At 33.0% G+C, this 23,702-nt stretch overlaps 7 protein-coding genes across 22 annotated transcripts; 3 read left to right on the top strand and 4 right to left on the bottom strand.

Moving 5' to 3' along the window:
- Positions 1-281: 281 nt before the first annotated feature.
- On the bottom strand, positions 282-2,433 carry LOC143151656 (uncharacterized). The gene is made up of 9 exons (XM_076321004.1): positions 2,190-2,433; positions 2,026-2,113; positions 1,804-1,936; positions 1,615-1,734; positions 1,363-1,542; positions 1,276-1,290; positions 1,125-1,175; positions 806-964; positions 282-652 (listed from the first exon to the last, which is right to left on the bottom strand). The coding sequence occupies exons 1-9, from the start codon at positions 2,431-2,433 to the stop codon at positions 464-466; spliced, it is 1,179 nt and encodes a 392-aa protein (XP_076177119.1). The 3' UTR covers positions 282-463.
- Positions 2,434-3,279: 846 nt separating this feature from the next.
- LOC143151273 (BBSome complex member BBS1-like) lies at positions 3,280-7,837 on the top strand. The gene is made up of 8 exons (XM_076320249.1): positions 3,280-3,581; positions 4,154-4,328; positions 4,562-4,771; positions 5,119-5,414; positions 5,496-5,745; positions 6,120-6,299; positions 6,502-6,732; positions 7,098-7,837. The coding sequence occupies exons 1-8, from the start codon at positions 3,568-3,570 to the stop codon at positions 7,491-7,493; spliced, it is 1,752 nt and encodes a 583-aa protein (XP_076176364.1). The 5' UTR covers positions 3,280-3,567; the 3' UTR covers positions 7,494-7,837.
- A 606-nt stretch (positions 7,838-8,443) lies between these two features.
- LOC143151118 (post-GPI attachment to proteins factor 6) lies at positions 8,444-12,857 on the top strand. Its single transcript, XM_076319940.1, has 13 exons — positions 8,444-8,708; positions 8,937-9,108; positions 9,185-9,398; positions 9,480-9,607; positions 9,683-9,966; positions 10,063-10,337; positions 10,417-10,545; positions 10,622-10,827; positions 10,921-11,078; positions 11,155-11,387; positions 11,480-11,674; positions 11,732-11,872; positions 11,949-12,857. Exons 1-13 carry the CDS (start codon positions 8,609-8,611, stop codon positions 12,147-12,149), a joined length of 2,436 nt encoding a protein of 811 aa, XP_076176055.1. The 5' UTR covers positions 8,444-8,608; the 3' UTR covers positions 12,150-12,857.
- Positions 12,045-20,749, top strand: Dhpd (guanine deaminase). Of its 11 annotated transcripts, none has more exons than XM_076319956.1 (9): positions 12,045-12,131; positions 18,427-18,574; positions 18,724-18,966; positions 19,059-19,277; positions 19,356-19,463; positions 19,629-19,736; positions 19,818-19,983; positions 20,059-20,205; positions 20,294-20,749. In XM_076319956.1, exons 2-9 carry the CDS (start codon positions 18,464-18,466, stop codon positions 20,491-20,493), a joined length of 1,302 nt encoding a protein of 433 aa, XP_076176071.1. In that variant the 5' UTR covers positions 12,045-12,131; positions 18,427-18,463; the 3' UTR covers positions 20,494-20,749. The 11 variants fall into 11 exon arrangements, with proteins under 11 accessions (XP_076176071.1, XP_076176069.1, XP_076176065.1 ...); XM_076319954.1 differs by lacking the exon at positions 12,045-12,131 and adding an exon at positions 16,236-16,343; XM_076319950.1 differs by lacking the exon at positions 12,045-12,131 and adding an exon at positions 17,182-17,312 and having other exon boundaries at positions 20,294-20,748.
- On the bottom strand, positions 14,125-19,928 carry LOC143151119 (uncharacterized). Of its 5 annotated transcripts, none has more exons than XM_076319941.1 (11): positions 19,792-19,928; positions 17,987-18,104; positions 17,242-17,318; positions 16,596-16,938; positions 16,104-16,439; positions 15,673-15,955; positions 15,435-15,600; positions 15,201-15,343; positions 14,778-15,105; positions 14,513-14,703; positions 14,125-14,357 (listed from the first exon to the last, which is right to left on the bottom strand). In XM_076319941.1, the coding sequence occupies exons 2-11, from the start codon at positions 18,099-18,101 to the stop codon at positions 14,267-14,269; spliced, it is 2,073 nt and encodes a 690-aa protein (XP_076176056.1). In that variant the 5' UTR covers positions 18,102-18,104; positions 19,792-19,928; the 3' UTR covers positions 14,125-14,266. The 5 variants fall into 5 exon arrangements, with proteins under 5 accessions (XP_076176056.1, XP_076176057.1, XP_076176058.1 ...); XM_076319942.1 differs by having other exon boundaries at positions 15,673-15,778; XM_076319943.1 differs by lacking the exon at positions 16,596-16,938 and having other exon boundaries at positions 16,104-16,383.
- LOC143151123 (low molecular weight phosphotyrosine protein phosphatase) lies at positions 19,843-21,721 on the bottom strand. 2 transcript variants are annotated; one of them, XM_076319959.1, is made up of 6 exons: positions 21,591-21,721; positions 21,289-21,420; positions 21,017-21,207; positions 20,797-20,958; positions 20,633-20,711; positions 19,843-19,980 (listed from the first exon to the last, which is right to left on the bottom strand). In XM_076319959.1, the coding sequence occupies exons 2-6, from the start codon at positions 21,323-21,325 to the stop codon at positions 19,940-19,942; spliced, it is 510 nt and encodes a 169-aa protein (XP_076176074.1). In that variant the 5' UTR covers positions 21,326-21,420; positions 21,591-21,721; the 3' UTR covers positions 19,843-19,939. The 2 variants fall into 2 exon arrangements, with proteins under 2 accessions (XP_076176074.1, XP_076176075.1); XM_076319960.1 differs by lacking the exon at positions 21,591-21,721 and having other exon boundaries at positions 21,299-21,408.
- On the bottom strand, positions 21,622-22,856 carry LOC143151124 (low molecular weight phosphotyrosine protein phosphatase). Its single transcript, XM_076319961.1, has 5 exons — positions 22,552-22,856; positions 22,278-22,468; positions 22,046-22,207; positions 21,826-21,904; positions 21,622-21,735 (listed from the first exon to the last, which is right to left on the bottom strand). Exons 1-5 carry the CDS (start codon positions 22,586-22,588, stop codon positions 21,722-21,724), a joined length of 483 nt encoding a protein of 160 aa, XP_076176076.1. The 5' UTR covers positions 22,589-22,856; the 3' UTR covers positions 21,622-21,721.
- Positions 22,857-23,702: the final 846 nt, after the last annotated feature.

Raw genomic sequence — 23,702 nt, 5'->3', positions numbered from 1 at the left:
TACGTATTTTTGTTAATGATTCATTCAGCAACAGCTGTAACGAGCATGTGAACGTACCCAATGAAGAAAATATATCTTACTTTTTTTTATAATACAAGTAAGTCTACTATGTCTCAATGAGGATTTCAAACTAATACTTCAATGAACTCTCGAAGCGATCCTTACATCTTGTAAAATGTTACGTCGAATAATTAAAACTATACATTTAATAAAATTATCTTTCAAAGTTTAAAACGAATAATTGAAAAAGTAAACCTCGATCAACTGCAGTGTAAAACATTTCGTACGACTTTTTTAATTTTATTATCTTATTTAATTTAAAACGTAGACGAATACTGCTACATCGTAACTACACTGACCTATTTGTAATACAGTAGTACGCATACGAGAACAGTATTAAATATATTAACACATAAGATTCGCTATTTAAAAATATCATATTAACACGTGTAAAAATATCATTTTACAGTGTCTGTTGCGAAGTTATGCGGCGTCGTTTCAACAATACTGGTTCAATGGGGTCGGTTAATGGACGTTTCTGAATTGTCGGTAAGCCCAATTTGTATTTACGAATAGGTTGAGCTTTGTGGATCATTTGTTTCCTCAAGCATGCAATTTCTTTCTCTTCTTGCTTTTTCTTAGCGGCAATATCCTGTTTTCATAATTTTATTATCGTAGAATGTATTTTCTTTTAACATGATATAATAATGACATCATTATTGTCATTATTATACGATCATTAGTGGAATTTTATAAAAATTTGATGTAAGGATAAAATTTTTCAATCACAATATATCTAAATTACCATTTTCTTCAGTTGTTCTCTTTGCATTTCTTTCTCTTTGATACCGGCGTCGAAGCGTTTTCTGTCCTGTGCCCGAACTCTCGTATGAAGGGCCGGTGTTTTCGACTTCACTAAATTATGTTTCGATAGATACGGTACGAACGGTGGTTTCCTCCAGATCTGAATCATTTCACGAACAAAAAAATCACAATCAACGTTTACCAATGCTTTACGAGCCTCGATTAATGAAAGTATATAGAACGAATCGACTCGGTCGATGGAAAAAGTACTAAGAATAGGAGATCCTCGTTCTTAATTCCTCGTTCCAGATACCTCGAACGTAATATTCCATTTCAATTACACGACAATTTTTACGATTAATCGACGATATCTGAGAGATTCTATTTAAAATGATTGCGCATCCTTTGCGTTCAAGATCTTAAGATAAAAAATTCCTTAATTAAGCAACCATTATATGATCCCATTTATACGCTATTTGCAATACTCTTAAATCATCGTATTAATATAATACTTGATCGATATTATAAAACAATGAAAAAAGTTCCGTCAAAACATACCTCGATATTTTTCTTAATCGGTTCCTGTTTTTCAACTCTTTCGACGATCTTTGCCGTTTTCTCGTTGATGTTATTATTATTATGATTTTTATTATCGATAACGGGTACTGATCGAGATTTCAGAAACTTTGGAACAGGATTCGCTCGGAACACTCTCATCTTCTTCTCCTCCTCCAAGAGCTGTCGACAATTAACGAGTTGAAGATTTTCTTCCGCGGAATCGATAATACAATATCACCGTGATTTTTATACCTTTTTGATGCGCTCTTGTTTTTGGTCTTGTCTGTGCTTCTCGCGCGTATGAAACATAAACGGATTTACGGTGGTGGTTTGTGGTTTCCTCGCAGTGTGACATTTTCTTTGGTCGTACTTCTGAAACGTTCGTCACAAGACCCTTTGCAAACCGAATCGGTTCGATCGAGTAACGTCACAATTACGTACCAGTTTATCGTTGGCTTCGTGGATCACGTATTGTTCTTTGTTCTGTTCGTGTCCGTTGTCGAAATTCGCACTGGTAGCCGTAGGTGGTTCGTTTTCATGACAGATGCCGGATAAACGGAAATTATTCAAAGACCTGACGTCGAATGAAAAGGATCTTTAGGTAGCAACCGGGAAATTTCACGTTATGAAGATAATTCCTGTTCGAACGATCGCAAATCTTACGTAATTATCGAATCCTCTTCGAACAAATTGAAAAGCTTCCCGTTTTGGACATTCGGGAGCGGTGTGCTCACGATCACGGTTGTTCTACCTGAAGGGGAAAAATGTATTAGCGAACTCTTGGTTGGTATTTTTACATTCTCGATCGCGATGGCGCGTTCACTTACCGAAGAAAGAGTCACTCGTGGTTGGTAAATTGGAAAAATCGACGAACTGCGGGGATTGAATCGTGTCCCATTTCTCTTTCTCGGAAATTCGACACTTCCCCCGTTTATCGTTACCGTGATCAGTCTTCGCATCCTCCTTCTGCCACAATTTTCGCGACGGCGGTTTCAGGTAATTCACGGACGCCACCGGTGTTACCGATTGCCCCCATTTCGATTTCTTCATCATCGGCGACAAGGGCAACATTCTCGTCCCCATTAAACGATAAACTAGAAACTAGATCTCGTAGTTACAATCACGTTTCGTCAAGAGTCCTTAAATAGTTTATTTTTTCTAAAATGCTAGATAATTCATTGGTTCACTAAAATTTCGTTAAAAATCAACCGTCCCAGTTATCACTTTTCCTCGGATATCTGTCTCGCGTAGCGAGCAACGGTAATACGTGTGTTTACAGCGGACAGGTCAAATCCTATTTGATGCCCGAGGGAAACGGAACGCTCGTCAATAACAATGGTGTGGAAAGAACACTGATTAGTACGACACGGAAGGATTTTTAGTTTCGTGTACCATCATGTTTGTTCCAAGTTCTTTGTTAACAAACAACGAAAAGATTGTACCGTTGTATATGAGTTCTCGACGTATCGAGAACGTGTTTCTTTATATGAATTCTCGTATATCGAGATGTTCCTCTATACGAGTTTCTCCTTTATAGAGATATTTCTTTATACGAGTTCTCGTAAATAAAGATACGTTCCTCTATTATGTTCTCGTATATCGAAAAAAAATACAACGACAGGGAAAAGTTATGCCAAAATGCATAGATCGATACTATGCACGTAGGCTGCATAGGCTGTGCTAGTAAAACAGGGAAACGGAACAAAGTTCTCAAGAAATTCATTCAAGTACCAGGATAAATTCGAGTTTAACGTTTACGGGGAACGTTTACGAATCGTTTAAATTGAATTAGGTTTTCCGTGGCATTGCGCGCAAAACGTTGCGCGCGATCATCGATATTGACATACACGTGTACACGTATACACGTATGAATATATTTACGAGCATTTCTATGGATACAAGTTTTCACAACAAAAAGCCCTGGTACACTGTTCCATCGGTCGACGAATTTTCTAAACAGATCTTCCGATATGATCGATGTTTATCGCGTCGGGAAATTGCAATTTGTTCAGTGCTCTACCGATTTCGTACGAAGAGGAAATCCTTTCAAGAGAACACGCGACATGTTGGTAACGATATGACGGTTCGTCGCGCTGCACTACAGCACAGTGCATCGTACGTACACGGAGAGTGTCCTTTAAACGAGGAGTATGCGTTACGAGTGACGAATAATATTTTTATTTGAGGAAAAGGGAAAACTCGAGCATGCACGGTCTACGGTGAGAGACGAGAAACTGCTTATTCGTTTTTTTCTAATTGGTCGTGTGTAGCTGGGAGCTGGAAAGACGACTCCTGGATCAAGGGGAATATACTATGGGGAGCTGGAACAATAACACCTGAATCGAGGGGAATGTAGTATCATGTGTGAGGAGAATGTACACAACGTCGAGCAATTTTTGCTCGGCCGTAAGTCTGCGAAGGCCGACCGAAACATCCGACCCGATACGATTCGTAATTAATTCTAGAAGTCAACTTCTCAGCTCCTTAGAGTACGTCCATGATGACTCGAACACGTGTTTGTAACCGTATTGGGGATTAATAGCGTTCGGTGAAATTGTTTCGCGAAGTTGGAACGGTTCTAGACGATGTACGTACACAATTAGCTAGCCATACACTGGCAAGTGCTCCGTTTGCTAAGGGTGGTACTAAAAATAGCTCGTAAATTCTGCGACACCGTTTTCGAATCAATCGGTACGTTGGTCGACTGATCGGTTTGGCAGAACATAGTTCAAAAAGAAGAAACAAAGAAATATTATTCAGAGAGTCGATGCTATTTGTCGCGTTACTTTAGGGCCGAGCACAACATGGTCGGTCTGGGTACCAGCCGATGGCTGGAGGCTCTTTGGGAACCAGGAACCCGATTGTATACACTGCCAAATTCGCTCGACATGCTAGATGTGACCGGTGATGGAGACGCTAGGCTCATCTGCGCCGATTTGGGAATGCTCGGTGCCAATTCGACGAAGGTAGAAACCGAGTAAATATATTTTCACAAGTGTCTCGATAAGAGGAAATTAATACTGAGATTACCGTGACTGAAAATTGAATTAGATGAAAAATTGTAATTATAATTTGTAACATTCCCTATGACAATTCGTGCTCGCTTCCTTTGCTCCGAAATTGAAGAATTTCTATTATATATTTGTATCACTTTGTCGATCGTTTTCGTTTCTCTTATTCGGTATTTTCCGATTATCAGATACGAGTTTACAAAGGAGGTGACCAAATAACGGAGCACAATATGGTGGATTCACCATGCGGAGTGGTTGGCTTTTACATGGAAAATGGAGAATCACGGTCGTCGGTCCTGGCCGTGGGCTCCGGTTCGAGCGTCTACATCTTTAAGAACATGAGACCTTACTTCAAATACTGTTTGCCGTCCATCGACGTTCACCCGAAAGAGCGAGAAGTAAGATCCTTCGAACCTATAGACACCTCTTAACTCTTGATACAGAAACTTTTCCGAAAGTTGAGAATAAAATTGAAAAAAGTTTTTTTATTCGTTGTAACGAGCGGATATTGGCTTGGAAATGAATTAAAATTGACAAACGGAAGCTAAACAAATGGAATTAATTTTTTTAAATAAATCGAAAACGAGTGAACCAAAATCCATAGTACACTTATTTTGATTCAAAGTGACCCGTTAAATGTACCGGTAAAGTCGTTCGGTTTCGTTCTGAGTTTCCCAATGCAGTTAAAGATTAAACTGCGATCAGATTACAATTGAACCAAGTGTGAAAATTGTTTTATCGATAGATCTGGCACAAGGCAGGTCTGGAGGAAGAGTTGAACGTGCTCACGTTGGCCGACGAGCTGGACCTGTTGTTGAAGGAACTCGGTGCGGGATTCATCTCGCCGCGGACGTTGAAATTCCTCTCCATGGAACCGAATCTGAGGTCCAGCTTCGCTGAACAATACAAAACGGTACCATTGGTCAGGAACAACGCTTTGTGCGCGATCTCCGCTATACGGAAGGACTCTTGGACCGATCCAGCCAGCAGTTGTCTGGTATTGGGCACGGAATGTGGAGAAGTTCTCATTTTGGACCCTCGGTAAACGAATGGTTCATTTAACCGTTGTTTTCCACTCGTACAAAATCACATTCGTACGTTTACCAATGTTGTCCATTGCAGGACGTTCTCCGTTATGGACAAACACATGCTAGAATGGCCGCCAGTCGCGTTCGCGTGCACCGGTTTGTGGACCGGGGATGGTAGAATATTGATCATCGGCAGAGACGGGAAAATAGGCGCGATAAGAAGAGGAAGTCCTGTCAAACTTTGGGAGAAGTTGCCCTTACCGGCTGTGGCCATTTCAGTCCTGAACAATAATGGCGTCGCGGTCACTGTTATGGATGGTACACTGGTTGGCCTCTCCAGGAAGGTATGCTCGTCGATTTCAATTTGGAGGGTGAACAGGGTTGAAAATACGGTAGAACCTCGATACTTGAGCACTTCGTTCAACGAATGAAAGATCACTGACGAAAAAAGGACTTTATGCCTATCCTCGATGACTCCGAATACGACGAGAGGATTAGTTGTTTTGAATCAAGTAGTAGTGGATACTAGAGGGGATGATATTATTATAGTTTGTGATTAACAGGGTCCTTTCGTTCGAGAGACAATAACGCTACTTCTCGTTAGATCGCGTTGCCTCGATACTTGTACAGTCGCTTGACCCCGCTTTTCTGCAACTATCGACGTTCTATCGCAATTGCAAACAATTACGGACAGGGTAACAAACTGATAATCGCGCAGGGCGTCAAATTGTGGCACGTTCAAATCCCGGGTGCCATTTTGGACCAAGTGAGCTTACCGGTACCCCAAATTGGCCTTTCCTTGCTCGCTGTGAGCACTGCCGGTTACGGTATTCGAGTGTACGATGGAAAGCACCACGTGGACACGCTCAAGATCATGGAACCGGTGTCCGCGATGAAGGTAACCACCGTCAATCATCACGACGAACTTCGACATTAATTCGAAATAATTTCTTCCGGTATCGCGACGTACAGACTTTTCAATTATCCACTTCTCGATTATCGTAGTCTGCAGCGCACCTCGCTCTAATTTTCCCGTTGATCTAACGCGAGTCGTTACACGAAATTGTTACCAATTTTCGTTCCTTGTTTTCCTGTCGCAGTACGGTCGAATGGGCCAAGAAGAACGAACCATGGCGATGGTCACCGTCGGCGGTGGTCTCTGCGTGAAGATCTTGAAGCGCACCGCCGACTTCAGCACCCACAACGAAACCACGAGCGCTTTGTCGAACAAGAGCTGCAAATTCCTCGTACCGAAGAAGACGCGGTTGTTCGTCGAGCAAACGATACGCGAGAGATCGGAAGCGAAAAAGATTCACAGCACGTTCCAACAGGTACTGTCGTTAAAATGAGCTCCTAGTCTTGAACCTTAAGTTCTCAAGGTTAAACATTACAAGAAACTCGAGCTTTCGAAGCTTTACGACTCGAGTCTCTAAAGTTCAGTATTTAATTTTCTTCGAAACTTAGAAGATCAAGATCGTAAGGCTAACATTGTACGAAGCTCAAGATTTACGACTTTAGTCTTCTAAACTTCAAAGGAAATTTCACTTTCCAGCTCGTGAAGAACTTCCGAGAACTGAGCGTTAAACTTCGACTCGTAAAGTTCAGAGAGCTCGAGCTTCGTGTAATGCTAGCCTCAAGAATTCAACTTTCGAGGTCGAGCTTCGAAGACTCAAGTTTTATGCGTCGCTATTGATAGGGTCTTCTTCGACTGAGGTTAATGGTGGCGAAAAAGGCGGTTGAGTCTATAAACGAGAGCCAAGACGCAGGACCGCATCCCATCACCCTGGAGGCCACCGTTTTGGGCCTGGGGCCCAATTATCAGATTCGTATCCAGCTGACGAACATATCCGACGAGATGTCCGACACGGGTTTGTACATCGTTTGTAGGAACGAGAACACGGACGTGAGACCCCGTGTAATGGACGTACCTCTGTTGCCGAGCGGAATCCCCATTCCTATGGCAATGCACGCAACTTTGACGAGCCGTATATCGGGGAGAGTGCAAATCTTGCTGTGCAAGAAATCGAGGACGAAACCGATCACCGTGACCACGGTGGTTTTCCCAGCCGCTGAGGAAGAAATTGAAGTTTAATTTCTCCCGCAACGTGGGAATGCATCCAGAGAGAGATATATATTCTGGATAACGTTTACGGGATGTTCCAGAACACGCGGTACCGCCCGAAATGTAAAGTGATAAATTTATTATAGATAAAGATGAATAAATTTATATTTATATTTACAAATAGCTGTAACTCTTGCGAAAAAAATTAATCGAAAATGGACTGCAATTTATTTTGTGCGAACTTTCGTTTTGAGTAAAATGGTTTTAAAATGGCGAGGCCATTGGAATTGAGTCGACAATATTTGTTCAAGCTCTATACAATATTTATAGTGGATTACCTCGAAAACGAAGGCTGGTACGAAACAATTTTATTTTACATTTTTTGTTTATTTTATCGGAAATATTATCTACCCCGTATTTGTAACAGTTTATATTGACTAATATTCGTGTATATTGTATGCGTACAAAATATAGTACGTAGAAATAGCGATCGGTGAATAAGTTTTGTAAGTAGATTATGTAAACATTTGGTGTGATATTACTTGTTCCTTTAAGCGTTCTTTTTGCATATTTAAATAAATAAATAGAAGATATGGATCCACAAAATGTAGAAGTTTTTACTACGTATGCATTGCGACCTTTCGCCGTTTCGCAACTATTACTTTCAGTCGGTTTTAGAATTCATTTGCTTTCGGCTATCGGAATATTCGTTAAGTTCAAAGTTTACTGATTATGGAAAAACAACTTGATATATCTATTCTATATCTCGTCTGTAAATTGATTTGCAAAGTGTGACAGTTAAGTAGGATATTATTAGAATTTTTGGTAAATTCTTAATTAAAATTTCGCGAGATATCCTCGTCTACGTTAAAATAACATTCTGTTCCCGCAAATATTTAAAATATCACAGTTTGCCGGTAAAATCACCCCCGAGCATTCCCACTGCCATTCATATATCGTGTACTACAGCTGATCGAAAGGAACCCATATAAACTGGTAGACTAAACACGCAAACATTGTAGCCTAACGTAATTATTTATCGTCTGTACAGGATGTACGATCAACATAGTGATATGAGGATGATCGATAATTAATGAGGAGTGAATGGAGTATATTCGATCAATAATAGTTTTAATTTTTCTGTGATGTCAAAAAAAATTGTCATGCTTCCGATATGTCATTTTCCAAGGCGATATCTCATGATTCTCCAGTTCCACGTTCTTCTAATTTTGCTCCTTTTTCCAGGTAAATTCGTAAACAAACTATATTTAAATGTATTTTCTTTTGCATGAGATTTTTACTTTGTTACATTATGTATACATTTTAGTAATGACGTTTTAAAGTTATATTAAATTACATTTAGTACTAAAGATATAACTATAATGTGCTCGTGCTTATATTTTACAAAAAAATCTGTGGAAGTTATTTGAACAGATTGATCTAAATTTCTATACAAATGACCTATGTTTGTAGCCAAGGAATGTACCATGCCAGAGGCAAGTCAAGAAGGACTGTTGCATTCTTTTAAAAGTTACTCGGACATAGCTATGTTTCATTATACAGTTCCAAAGGAGGTGCTTAGAGCAACTTGGCAGTTTGCAGCATTTATGGATCGGCAAGATTGCCCAGAGAGAAAAGTGCATATGTAAATAATGGTCTTTTGTTCAATGTGTTCCCTTTTGAATCTTCGAAGTATTGTAATATAACATTATAATTTTCAGATATCTACAGTGGGGTAGTTACCCTGTGATGTCTGTAAATAATGACACATTTCCTACTAATATGTATCCTAAACGAAATCAGACTATTATAGTTTCTGCACTTACAACATTTGAACCAAAAACTACAGCGATTCTACCAGTTTATGGGCCAGAGTCTGGAGATTGGTTTGTAGGAGCATATTTGTCTCATTGGGATGAAAAGGTTCAACAACAGGTATAGTTATCGTTTCTATTATAATTGATATTGCTTTCGAAATTAGAGACAGTTTACGTTACATAGTCTTCCATATTTCAGGGACTTGGACACAAATGCCATTATAGTATAGGTTCTGTTGCTATATGGACACAGGCGAATAGTATTGAGAATATACCTATTGGTTGCCAGTATACATTGAGAACAAAAGAAACTACTTCCTATTACAAGTAAAGAGTATAATCCTTGCATGTACTTTTTTATACCAATATTAAAAATTAATAATGTATTGGGTTCTTTCCCAGGATATATATAACATCAGGAACATGGAACTTTCGTATACATGTTTGGGGTTGTAATTTTACTGTATATACATCTCGTAGTATACATGAACCTTGTATTAAAAGTATGACCTTACAAGGACGCTCTTTACCCGTTTTCAATCATTCTGAACCGAGCGAAATTGGAAATTTTACCATGTTAGATTCATATACCTTTATAGAATCTTCTCCTTACGAGGATAGTTATTATTATTTGATGATTATTTCAGATAGTGTTATTGAAGTAAACATAAAAGTAGTCACTTCGGGTAAATTCCATTGTTCATAGTATTTTCCTTATATTAATATTAATGTCAATTTTATGAATCTGTTTTATTGTGTAAAATATTGTCTTATCTTCTCAGAATGTCCAATCAGAGTGACAGAAAAATCTTTTGTAAGACAGTACTTGGATGCACCTTCGTTTTCCAAAGCACTAGCACAATTACATATGAAAGATTTTACAAACCATATTTCTCATCGCGAAGACGGGAAGAAAAATATGTCATCCTATAATGGAGTTGATTTGAGAAATCAATTTCATTTATCAGATGAAAATTTTGATGATCCATGTGTTCCAAGATATCAACTTGCTAGGATTAAACATTCGCAAACATTCTCTGGTGTTTACTTATTACAGGTATTAAATATTTAATACATAATATAAATGAATTTATGTTAATTATTGCTTAATATAAACGAATAAAACTTCTTTTCAGGGTAGAGAATGGCTAACATCTTGGGTAATGTTGACAGATGTACATCCAGTAGTAACACAATTTAATATTTTGCCATTAGTAGATATTGGTGGTACACTTGATATTAGTGCACACTTGGAAATGGACAAAGTAAGCATTAATAATAATTTTTTTTATGTAATTTCATATTAAATTCAATTGTAATTAATTTTTATATGCATTTTAGGTAATAACAAGACAGTTAGTTAAAGTTAAACTTTGCATTCAACGTGGTCGGATTCCAGATAGAGTTAATGGTAGTATTATGTGTGAGAACTCAAGAATGTCAATGAATTTATCATCGCTCAACAAACATGACGCAAGTTTGTTAATACCATATCCACAGCCAGATAATTGGTATGTTGCTTTACATGCAACATGCCACTTTAATGGGTAATACTATATTTTTAAAAATACGATATGAAAAAAATTGAAATAATGTTTATATTATTTTATGTTTACAAAATGGTATTATTTACAAATTAGACATCCTGTAAATTGTGAAATGGAAGAGATTTTAGTATCATTGGATATACGAACTAGACAATGCGTATTTTCTGGAAATTATCCATGTGGTCATCATGGAATTTGTCAAGAAATTCATCGAGATATTCTTTATTATACAACGTGTAAATGCTTTGAAGGTTTGACTATTATTTATATCATTCTAATTATGTATTTCTTTTTCAAAACATGTTAATTATGCATTTTGTTATATAGGGTACAGAGGATGGGGCTGTACTGATGCTACTAGTGCCAATCCAGAGTCTTCTCTGGTTATGACTACGATGATGCTCACTTTAAGTAATGGCTTTTTTATACCTGCTATATATTTAGCTATTAAACGTGGTTTATATACTGAGGGATTAGTCTATTTGGCAACTATGCTTTTTTCGTCTCTGTATCATGCTTGTGATCAACATATTATGACCTATTGTGTTGCTAAATATGAAGTATGTAAATTGTTTTATTTTTATAACAAACATTATATATCTTTTCCTTAAATTATATTCAAAATATTTTTATAAGACGATTTTACTTCTAGGTTTTACAATACAGTGATTTTTTTTCAAGCATATTAGCATTTTGGGTGACACTTGTGGCAATGGCTGAAATACCGACTCGTTTTGTATCATTGTGTCATATGTTTGGAGTTCTTATAACAGCTTTTGGAGTGGAATCCAATAAAACAAGCTTAATTAGTATATTAGTACCTTTAGGAATTGGTGTTATGATTCCAGTAAGTAATTTAAAAACCAATTTATAACATTGCTATTTCCCATTTAAATATTTCTAGATGGGAACATATACTTACCGGTGTTTTCAATTGAAAAAGTGGAAAAAACCTGATAGAATTACAAAGTTATTAGGAGGATTACTATTGGCAACAATAGGTTTGTTACTCTTTTCTCTAGTTGAAACAGAAGCTAATTATCAAGTACGTATAATGCATAATGTAAAATACTTCTGTAAAATATGAAAAATATGTACAAAAATTGTCCTTTCTTTTACAGTATGTTCATAGTGCATGGCATATGATAATAGCTATTTCATTAATATTTCTATTACCACCATCGCGATTGGAACAAGTTGGTTCTTCAGGTACCAGCTCGTTTAGCGATGATAGCGAATTACTTGATTATAAGGATTCACCTGGTAGTCCAATTTTTACAGTAACTACTGGTCAGGAAAATCTGGTAATTGCGTCAAATTAAATATTACTTGAAAATAAGTAGGACAAAGAAACCAAATACGTACTTTTGTTTAAGTTACTTGTGCCAAAAGAGTGTTCTAATTCTCTAAGCAAATTATAGATTACAGTATTATGATAATCAAAATTAGAAAAATCGTGTATACGTACACATGCCAGGTATATGTACATAAAATATTTATGTATAATTTTTATAATAGTTCCTAAGTGAATGAATATAACTGGTTATAGGGTAATCTATGTTGAGATTTTCAACTTACAACTTAACATAACACATGTGTAGAAATATTTATAGTTATTAAAACTAAATGGTCTTAAAGTGGTGCTACTATTTTTACTTTATGTTTAGATGTACTCAACGATATGAATAGATCTATTTTCATATATTTCTTTATCGTTGAAAACTGTATCTTCTTAAATTAAATTAGTCATAAAAAGTGAATGACGCCTATTTTTCCTAGAGGGTAACATTAACCAACAATACTACCTAGAAACTGGTGATGGTTTACCAAGTTTGAGTGTGTAGCATTCATTGCATATTTAATAGCTGCCTTTGTATCTATGGGACGATTTTTTTGAAAGAATGCCCATATGAGGAAATACATGTTAAAATATTTATAACATATATAAATAGACACATTTATATGCCTTTTCATATTTTTGATGGTACTTAATTTGTAACAAAATATACTATTTATCTTAATTTGTTTAAGAAGCGTTTCTTTCCTTTCAGAAGCATTCTTATGCTATTATCTATAAATGGACATAGTACTTTATTTATATAACGAGTAATACAGAAAGGTGTTCACTACATAGATTACCCTATATTGCCATTAATAGACTACATCCAAAACTACTCATTAATTCCATTCTTTTTTTTTAATACAATTATGTAGTATATACTATAATGCAGATGTTCTGTATAATTGCTATAACTTTGGGAAACATATACATATATATCTTAAAAAAGTAGGAGACTCAGTTATGTGTGCAATGTTGTTATATTTACTTTATGCATTTAGTCGTGTTCAGAGTTGCTTAAGGGACCACAGTATGTAAAAGGTACTAATAGCATGTTAGAAATGAAAGTATGAATGCTGTGCCTAAATACAAATAAATTATTCAAGACTAGTATGAAAATTTCACATATAATAACTCAATATTTGAAATGAACTTTTTATTATTTCTATAATTCCAAATCTATAGTTAATATATAGTAAATAAATAATTTATAGTTTTTATAGACTTTATAGAAATATTAATTTAATGTTAAAAATTCCCAAAGTTAGTTAGTTTTCATACAGAATATATACTCTTATTCTCAACAGATTAATTAAAAAATTACATTTTTATGTAAGTCTTTCAACATTATATTACTACATTTTTTTTTATGTGATATTTATCATATCTCAGTTATAAGATGTTCAATTTATGAATATGATCTGGTAAAGTATATAATTTATACTTACTATTGTTAATATTTCAAAGTTTTACATAATTTATAAGAAATAATTTTTATATAGTAAATTACTAAAGTATAATATCTACTTTAGTTACTATTCAAATACCTCACAATGTTTAAAGTGCCATCTAAGATTTCTCTCTCATCCTATGCCGATCATATTAAAAATTTTATTTTTGCACTATTAAAAAAGGCAGGGTGATCGATAAGAAGGAATTCATACAATACAAATGTTTAAAAGATTTATGTATGCTACATCATTAAGGTTTTAAACAAAGAAAAGTAGAATGATATGAATATTGGTATTGAAAGGTATATTGACAATGTGTAATTCTATTATAAGGCTGTCACAAATTCAGAATAAGTATAAGTAATATAAGTGAATTACATTACATGTTATGTAAAATGAATTACTTAATATTTCTCTTGGTCACCTATTAGTATTTCTTTTTAATTAAAAATTCAATATGACATATATACAAGAATGAATGTTATAAACATAGTGCCCCGTCCAAAGTTACAGTAATATAATTTTAATAATGCAGTGACAGGAGATCATTATGAAAAATGCATGCATGAAATTTCTCATTTCTTATTATTTCTACTACATAAAATTATTCATCCATTTAACTGTCACTTAAATAACTTATCAATTCTCGTTACTGCGTTCCATATGTATTATAAGTGTTAAACATCTTTCTTCTCTTGTCAATTACATCTAACACATGTCTATATTGTTGCAAGGTACACCTGAAAACATGCATGATACGTCCTATTTAGCGATACGAGTGTAGAAAAATTATATAAAACAGATGTTTAGTATAAATGCATACAATACTTAAGAAAGAAAATTTAACATTTCAATAAATGTGTTTAAATAATTTGTTTCGTGAATTGTTACTCACTGTTCAATAACACAGTCTCCTATCCAATCCATTGCATTTATCATTATATTATACTGAGCTTTTAAATACTGTGAAATGCACAACATATTCACGTTAATATCTGTCTTTTGTTCCGACAACTCGTATATTTTTGACGCATTAATTGCATTAGTATAACAATATTCTATTTCGTTATTAAAAATTGTCCATACCTAAATATTCTTTTTGTAGCATTAGAAGTTCCTTTTTTTTTTATATCAAAAACATGTACATAATTTTACAGTACCTGCATCCACTTATTCTGCAATATTTCTCGCAAACTGTCCCTTTTTTTAAATTTTTGTAAAGTGTAAATCGCTTCAATACCTTCTTCTATATTCTTAACACTTTTAAATATGTCATTAATTAAATTTACTATCATGTTCTCTAATTGTAGAATTGTATACTTAAATCGTTTAAATTTTTTAAGCCAATTTGAATTCGTAATGTCGAATATAATATCACGAACGGCTATAATTTCATTCAAAATTTCGTAAAATATGTTTTCAATTTCCCGCCAATATGCATCATATTCGATTCCTCTTGTACCTCCGAACAATCCTATTTTATTATACCTATTAAATCAAATATAAAATACCTATGTAACAATAACTGAAGAATTAATATGCTTGTCTTATACATTTGTTTTTAATAGTTTAATTTCTAGTACCTTCCGAATAGGACCAATGCCTCACAGATTTCGTACACGTCGTAACACCTCTGTTTAAAAGTATCAATTTTATTGAAAACTTCTGTTTTGTTTACGTCCCATTTTTTATCAGAATTAATATATGAAACAACATTTGTCATCAGCTAAAAAAGAATTTTATTATACAATGTAAAACTAATTATACAATAAATGATTTATTGTAATGCAACAGACAGTGTCTATTGAGAAACATACATTATCATAAATTACTTTGTAAATATCACAACAGAATATACATTTTTTCAGTACTTTCATCCCCTCCTCGGGATTACTTTCCAGTGCAACGTCTAGTTTAATGTAATTTTTACATTGATGCACTATCTGTGAGCTGAATGCTTGACAAAGTGTTTCTATATTATTCCTAAAACATTACCCTTGTAAATATATACTTTGTATATTTCAATTTTCTTTTTGTGTAAATAATCGCTCTTACGTGTCTCTATAAAATGGAGATTCGGTCCAGATAAATAGTATCAGAAGCAACACTTCCGTTATTGAATTTTCAGAATTTTCCGGAACGGTTAGATTCTTACAAAAATCTAATAAAATATTTAAATACGTTAAATTTGACAACGTCTCTTTTAATCTTTCTTTAATATGCCTAGCTAATTCGTCGAATTTGTTTACGCTGACAGATCGCAAATTTCGTAGTATATCAATTATCGATCGAACTTCGGGATTAAGAAGTTGAGTTTTCAAATAATTCAAGTTTAAATCTGTAAATAATATTCCTTGTATTGAGAAACTTGAAACGCATGAATACCATCTGTTATTCATACGGTATAGAATTGAGACTTATGACTGGGAGACTTTGACTAGGAGAATTAAAATGATATTGTTTCGTATACTGTACAAGAGACTTACGTTTCGCGTTCCAATAATTGACTTCTTCCTGTATGCCTTCAATCTTTCTTCTACTCGGCACCACTCTTGTCTCTCTATGTATTTGTTTAATCCAAGCCCAAACTATTTTTTCCAGTCGATCGACTATTTTCCGTTTTCTCTCATCTTCCTCGAGAAGGATCGTTTTTATATCTTCTCCGAGTAAAAAACAATCAATTTTCTCCGATGGCTCCAGAAATGTTTTAGAAATATTTTCCTTCGGTACGTATAACGTAGTCAAGCCCATTGGTTTGTACACCTCCTCAGATAAACGTATGATAAATTCATGAAGATTTGAAAATACATCATCTCGTATGACTGTTTGTTATGAATGGAAAATTTGTATAGTAATACAACGAGCATATTACGAATCATAACCGAAATGATAATAAAAGGACAATGAACGTTCATCTTACGATTATTTAAATTTAAATTAAAAGGTCTAAAATTTAAATGAATGTCTTGAACGGATACATGATGTACAGTCGTCACTTCGAAGCATAGCTGGTGCATACATGCTTTCCATAAATTTTAAAATTGAACTTTTGATATTGCCACTGATACTTCCAAATAAAACGGTGCTGAGAAAATTTTCTGGCGTGTAAACCTGCCATGGTGTTCTTAAAAAATACACGAATCCTTTAGGCGTATAATTCGGTATATTTAAAACGGCATACAACTCATTTTCCTTCTGAAATATGCTTAGCACCACGTGCGATGGATTTTTAAAATATTCTTGTATTGTTTCGTCACAATTCTCATTCGAATTTTTATCATCGATAGAAAAGAATATTGTTAAATCTTTTACGTATTGTACCTGTGAATATATTTAAACGAAAATTTGTAATTGACTCAGTACAGAGTAAAAAATGTAATTCCTTTTGTAATCGTATATTGAAAATGGCGCCATACACATCACTGTGACAAAATGAATTTCTGTAATCTACATCCGTGATACTTTAATCACTATATATATATATCATATATATAATCATATATATATATAAATATTGCAATCTATTTATCTCGATATCTCACTTTCTCATAGAGCTTTATAATTAGCTGATATCGAGCAATTAAGTATTACAAGGTCTAGAATAGTAGGAACATTCTTACTAACTAACGTAATCAAATCCCTCTCAGTGAATACTGGTTTCTCGGGTTCTGGAGGAAGTTCTTCTTCGACTTCGGGTGATTCTGAAATATAGTGCGATATTGTATCGTAAATAAAATTTATTTAATAGTAACAGACTGTATCTTGTTACGTAATCGACACTCAGTAATTATTTCGCGTTTAACCGTTCTTTCGTCGAATTAGTGCACTTGTTCACTATAACAGTAAATGGAAACTTTTGAATTATACTCAATGGAAGAAAAATGTAATAATATTGTATGAGCATTAGGAACTGACAACGACAACACATTTAAATATTATGGATTAAGATCTCAGCATCGATTCTGTACATTTTTTTTAACACTATATAACACACAAAAGACGTGGCATAACGAAGAATTAACGTTACAAGTAACTTATCGGCTCTATGAATCTTAAGGGTATTGCATTTTGTATTGCTCGAAGGTGCCCCAAGCGGGTATTAGGTTTCTTTTAGTGAATATGAAATTTAAGTAATTTATTTATGGCAAATTTTTAAAAACAATATTTAAGACATTCTACGTTAAAGAATTTAAATTAGATCGTTATTGTAGATACTATCCTACATTAATCATAAAAAACTTCAAATACAATTTTGATCATGAAAAAACTTTCTACGTTTAATAAACGTTTTTTACATCTTTAATCGAAACGGTTAATTTTGCCTCTTAAAATGACAAAACTTCAAAATTCGCGTTCACGATGATTTCACCTTGCGGCCCAAAATCTTCCTCGTCGGTATCCATATCTAAAAATTCTCGATGGTTATCGATCATTTTATCTGCCTTCTTTGATATTTCAGGTTTTTGTTCTTTTTTGCCACTCATGATCTATAATCAAACGAAGAAAAATACGTATAAAACAAATTCATAGATTAGTACTATATCCCCGCACGATATTAACGACTTTCGCGTTTGATGTTTGTGTTTAATCAATATAATCTACGTTACTACATTGTAATTATTATACATATATATTTTAGTACGTAAGACAAGTACTTACAAGTACCATAATTATTAGTAAATTAGTAAATATTTATATACATGCGGGAAGAAAAGTATTAATGTATAATTTTTGTATACTACTACTAAATAGAAAATTCCTTTAATTATCATTTATTAAAATTTCTTTTTGATGTTTAATTATTTGTAGTTGCAGTACATATGGAATATTGAGAACATTTTTTACAATGTCTTCGATACCGAAAGAGAAAGTGTTTATCGGTTCGTTTGTTCATACTAACGAAAACGGAGAATTGATCACCGTCGATCACGGTGCAATATACGTTAAAGAAGGAAAGGTATCTATCGGTTGAATTTTTTCATATCAATAAATTAAGAATGGTAAATTAAACTCTCAAACACTATATATTTTTTAAAAAGCAATAATAAATATAGAGTAGTATAGTATTAGAATATATAGTACATTCAAGTATTTGTTAATTTTCAGATTACTAGTATAATAATAAATCCAAATTCAATCGACATAACAGGAGAAAATGTATTTGTTCTTAGTAATAGCCAATTTTTAATGCCAGGTCTTATTGACTGTCATATTCATGCTGTTCAATTTCCCAATCTAGGACTTGGGTATGATAAAAAGCTTTTAGAATGGTTGGAAATTTATACCTTCCCTTTGGAAAAGAAATATGTAGACGAAAAATTTGCTGAAGAAGTATTTAATACTGTTGTAGTAAGTTTAACAATAGAGATTTTGATTCAATTAAAATACTATGCTTTATTCACATTTAAACTACATATAGTTATATTACATTCAAATTGTAGAAACAGACTGTTATGCATGGTACAACAACAGCATGTTACTTTGGATCCCTTTATGCAAAAGCATCTATAATACTTGGACAAAAAGCTGCACAGATAGGTCAACGGGCTTTTATTGGAAAACTAAGTATGAATTGCAAACGTAGTGATGATTATTATGAAACCACTGAGGAATCTATAATAAATGTAAATAAATTCATACAAGACATTGCTGAATTAAATGTAAGTTTAATATTTCGTTTAAGTTTATGTTCCATTATTTTTATTACATAATATCTCTTTATACAACAAATATTATAGAATCCTCTTATAAAACCAATTATAACACCAAGATTTGCCTTAAGTTGTGATGTGACACTGATGAAAGAATTAGGAAAACTGGCAAAAGAAAAAGATCTTTGTATACAGGTACTATCAAAATTGATGTTTCCATATAGCTGATATCACGAATAAATAAATGAATATTAATAAGCAATTATAATTTATACATTGATATATGTTTTTAAGTATATTTTACATTTTTATGTGAATTCCACATATACTAATTATTTTAATACATGCAAAATACTTCAGAGTCACATATCTGAAAACCTAAATGAAATAGAAGCTGTAAGAAGTACATTTCCTGATTGGTCTTCATACGCAGCTGTATATGATGCAGTTGGACTTCTTACAAGCAAAGTATGTTAAATTAATATGTACAATACTTGAGTAGATTTAACAAATTGTAAAATACTTAAACAGATCTTCATTTGTTTGTAGACAGTGATGGCTCATGGAATACATCTTACAGATGATGAAATTGCATTATTGAAGAAACGTAATACAGCAGTTATTCATTGTCCCTCGTCAAATACGTGTTTAAAAAGTGGTCTTTGTGATGTTCAAAAGCTGAGATCTAAAGGAATAAAAATTGGTCTTGGCACTGGTAAAAATAAATTTGTTTATCAGTTTTGTTACAATTTCTTAATGATTGTATTACATTGTGATCATGTATTTGCAGACGTTGCAGGAGGACAAAGTTGTAGTATTTTAGATGCAATGAGATCAGCTTTACAAGTATCAACTCATTTATCTCTTCTTAAAGATGATTATGAAGCACTTAATTACAAAGATGTGTTTCACTTAGCTACTTTGGGAGGTGCAAAAGGTAAGGTCTACAAAATTAAAACAAGACTCTTTGCTATTTATATAAACTTATTAAAATAAGTAAATTAATAATATTAATTTCTTTTCAGCTCTTGCAATGGATAGTGAGATAGGAAATTTTATAGTAGGTAAAGAATTTGATGCTCTTGTTGTAGATATAAATGTAAATGCAGTACAAGTAAATGATTCAAGAAATTATACTTTAGAAGAAAAACTTCAAAAATTCATATATTCTGGAGATGATCGTAATATACTTCAAGTGTATATAAATGGGTACAAAGTTAAATAAAAATAAAATGTATTCTTTATCTTTACATATTTTACATTTTACAAAAGAATCACAGTTGCAAGTCTTTTGAAGTAACTAAGAAATAATGACAGGATGCTAGATTTTACACATATTTAATGTTATAAAGTTAAAAACATACCTGTATGTTGCTCTAAAAATGATTTTACACTTCTGGAAGCTTGTTCAAATGCCTTTTCAAAACCTGTACTATCGTTATCCTACAAATTCAAATTATTAATAAAATCATCTAACACTTTATAAAACATAATTTAATACAAATAAATAACTAGAAGTAATATTTACAAATAATGGATCTCGTATATTTAGTTCTCCATTTGGATCATACTTTCCAAGAAGTTCAATCTTTGCTGAACTACCTTCTGGTTGCATTTGACATAAATCATAAACTATACCACTATCCATTCCAAATATCCAATCAAATTTATAGAAATCTTCTTTTTTAATCTGAAAATCACCTATTGTATTCATTTGTCACTTAAATTTTTAAAATTAGTTTTGTTACCTTTCTTGCTTTGTGAGTATATTGTTTAATACCTCGTTGTTTAAGTGTGGTTATAGCTCTAGGTTCTGGACTTTTACCCACATGATATTGTAAAAGTGCAGCACTATCTACTTCCCAAAAGTTACAAAGATTCATTTCTTTTAGTTCAGCACAAAATACTGCTTCAGCTATTGGAGATCGACAACTGTTTCCTAAAATTATAAATCAATAAAATAAAAGAGAATACATTTATATTTAATTTAAACAAAAAATAATGAGTGTTCTTAACATACCTAAACATACCATTAGTACTTTTTTCTTTTGAGACATAGTAATTGCAAGGTTTTGGAATAATGCACAATTATTTTCCACCTACCAAAGACAGGAATGTTTATACATTACTTTTTAAGGTTATGTAAGACATTCTGTAAAATAAAATAGGTATATACATACATATACTTTCTGTATATAATGCTTTTAAGCATAAGTATTAATAAAGGTGTAAAGAAAACAGAAACTAAAATTAACTTTGTTATATAAGTTACATTGAAATATTTATATATGTGTGGACAAAACAATTATTTAAAAAAAATACCTGTCAATTTCAAGTAGTAATAAATCAATGCTTTAGTGTTGTAACAAGTGTTTATTATCTTTCACAAATTTTGAAATATACAATATTTCAATAATTTACGAAACAAAAATTATTTCTTTGATTCATTTTAATTACATTGTGTTATCTGGAAATAATAAACTTACTGTAAATATGTATTTTATACCATGACAATACATTTTCTTCATTATTACTAATTTAAAATTATATTGAATACCTTTATGCTTCTCCAAAAAACCTTTTATACTCCTTACACATTGTTCGTATGCTTTATGAAAACCATTACTGTCACTATCCTGTAAATAAAATATGCATTGAGTTAATGTGTGTTCTATGACACAAAATACAAGTTAAAATATTATAATGGATGAATTATAATCTTAAATTCAACAAAAACATAATTTTAAAGTGCAAGTCAAGATGAAAGTAATATGTACATAATAAGGATCTCTTATTAAGACTTCCCCTTCTGGATCGTAATTTCCAAGAAGCTCAATTTTTGCAGTGCAATTACTAGGTTTCATATTATTTAATTCCTGAATGTTACTGTTATCCATTCCAAATATCCAATCAAATTTTGTAAAATCGTCTGTTGTAATCTGTAACAAAACATGCAAGTATATCGATATTCATTTTACATAGTTTCTCGATAATTAGCAATTTGCGTACAGGCCTTGCTTTGTGGGAATAATTCATGATGCCCTTATCCTTTAGTGTAGTTATAGCTCTACGATCTGGATTTTTACCTGTATGATACCCTATAAGAGCTGCACTTTGTACTTCCCATAAATCACTTACACCAATCTTATTCATTTGATCGTTGAATACAGCCTCTGCTATAGGTGAACGACAAATATTTCCTAAACATTCAAAATTATATTTTACGTTAATGTAGAATACTATTCTATAAATTAATTAATTAGTCGTCTACTGTAAGAAGTACCTAAACAAATCATAAGCACTTTCCTCTTCCGTGCCATGTTACAAATCTTTTTTTTTATTTAGAGAAAAAATAGTCAAATTATGTCGAAACTTTTTGTTTAGACATAAACAGTTGATAATAGAAACAATACAACTATATATTTCATATTATATCACGTGTTTATCATTTCGTTTCGCTCAATACTTCGAACAACTTCGGAAAATCTATATTATTAAATTTAACATAAGAAATACATTTAACGGACGAATAACTCAGTTTACATAAGATTCAAAGGATTTTTAACAACTGCTTGCAAAATCCTTCAATAAAACAATTTTGTTGCACAAATAGTACCAGTGGCGCCATCTGTGACTAATGGGCCAATTTTGTCGAGGAATAATTCCGGTTTGCACCGCTAGATGGCGACACGAAGACTATATTCACATTCTAGCAGGAATAAATTGACCCCCTACGCTGAATATAGTCCTCGTTTCGCCATCTAGCGGATCAAACCGGAATTATTCCTCGACAAACTTGGCCCATTAGTCACAGATGGCGCCACTGGTACTATTCGCGCAACAAAATTATTTTATTGAACGATTTTGCAAGCAGTTGTTAGAAATCCTCTGAATCTCGTATAAACTGTACTATTTGTGTGTTAAATATATGTTTTATATTAAGTTTATTATAAGAAAATAATTTTGTTACATTATAAGAAGTAATGATAATTTATGCAACTCTTTCGTCGCTGGTGATCCTATAGTATAAATTGATTGTTCTTAGAGTCTCGAGTTCTCCCATTACTTATTTATTTGCGTTAAGCAGCGAAAATAGTACTTGACTCGCCATCTAGCGGTGCAAACAGGAATCATTCCTCGACAAACTTGGCCCAGTAGTCACAGATGGCGCCACTGGTACTATTCGTGCAACAAAATTTATAACATTTTATTAAGCGGTTTTGTAAGCAATTGCTAGAAATCTTTTATGCATATATAATAATTTATATAATCTCCTAGAAATGTGTAATAATTTTATTTTGGTATACATTATGTATAAAAATTTGAAAAAAAATCTTTGTATTAGATTATGTATGTCACAATATTACTCTAAAATGATGAATTATAATAGTTTGAAAGATTTACCATGGAATTACAGAATTAATAAAAATAAGT

Source organism: Ptiloglossa arizonensis, chromosome 9 (assembly GCF_051014685.1).
Source record: "Ptiloglossa arizonensis isolate GNS036 chromosome 9, iyPtiAriz1_principal, whole genome shotgun sequence".
NCBI lineage: Eukaryota > Metazoa > Arthropoda > Insecta > Hymenoptera > Colletidae > Ptiloglossa > Ptiloglossa arizonensis.
Note: the sequence above shows the minus strand (reverse complement) of the source record. Positions and strands in the feature narration are given on the sequence as shown.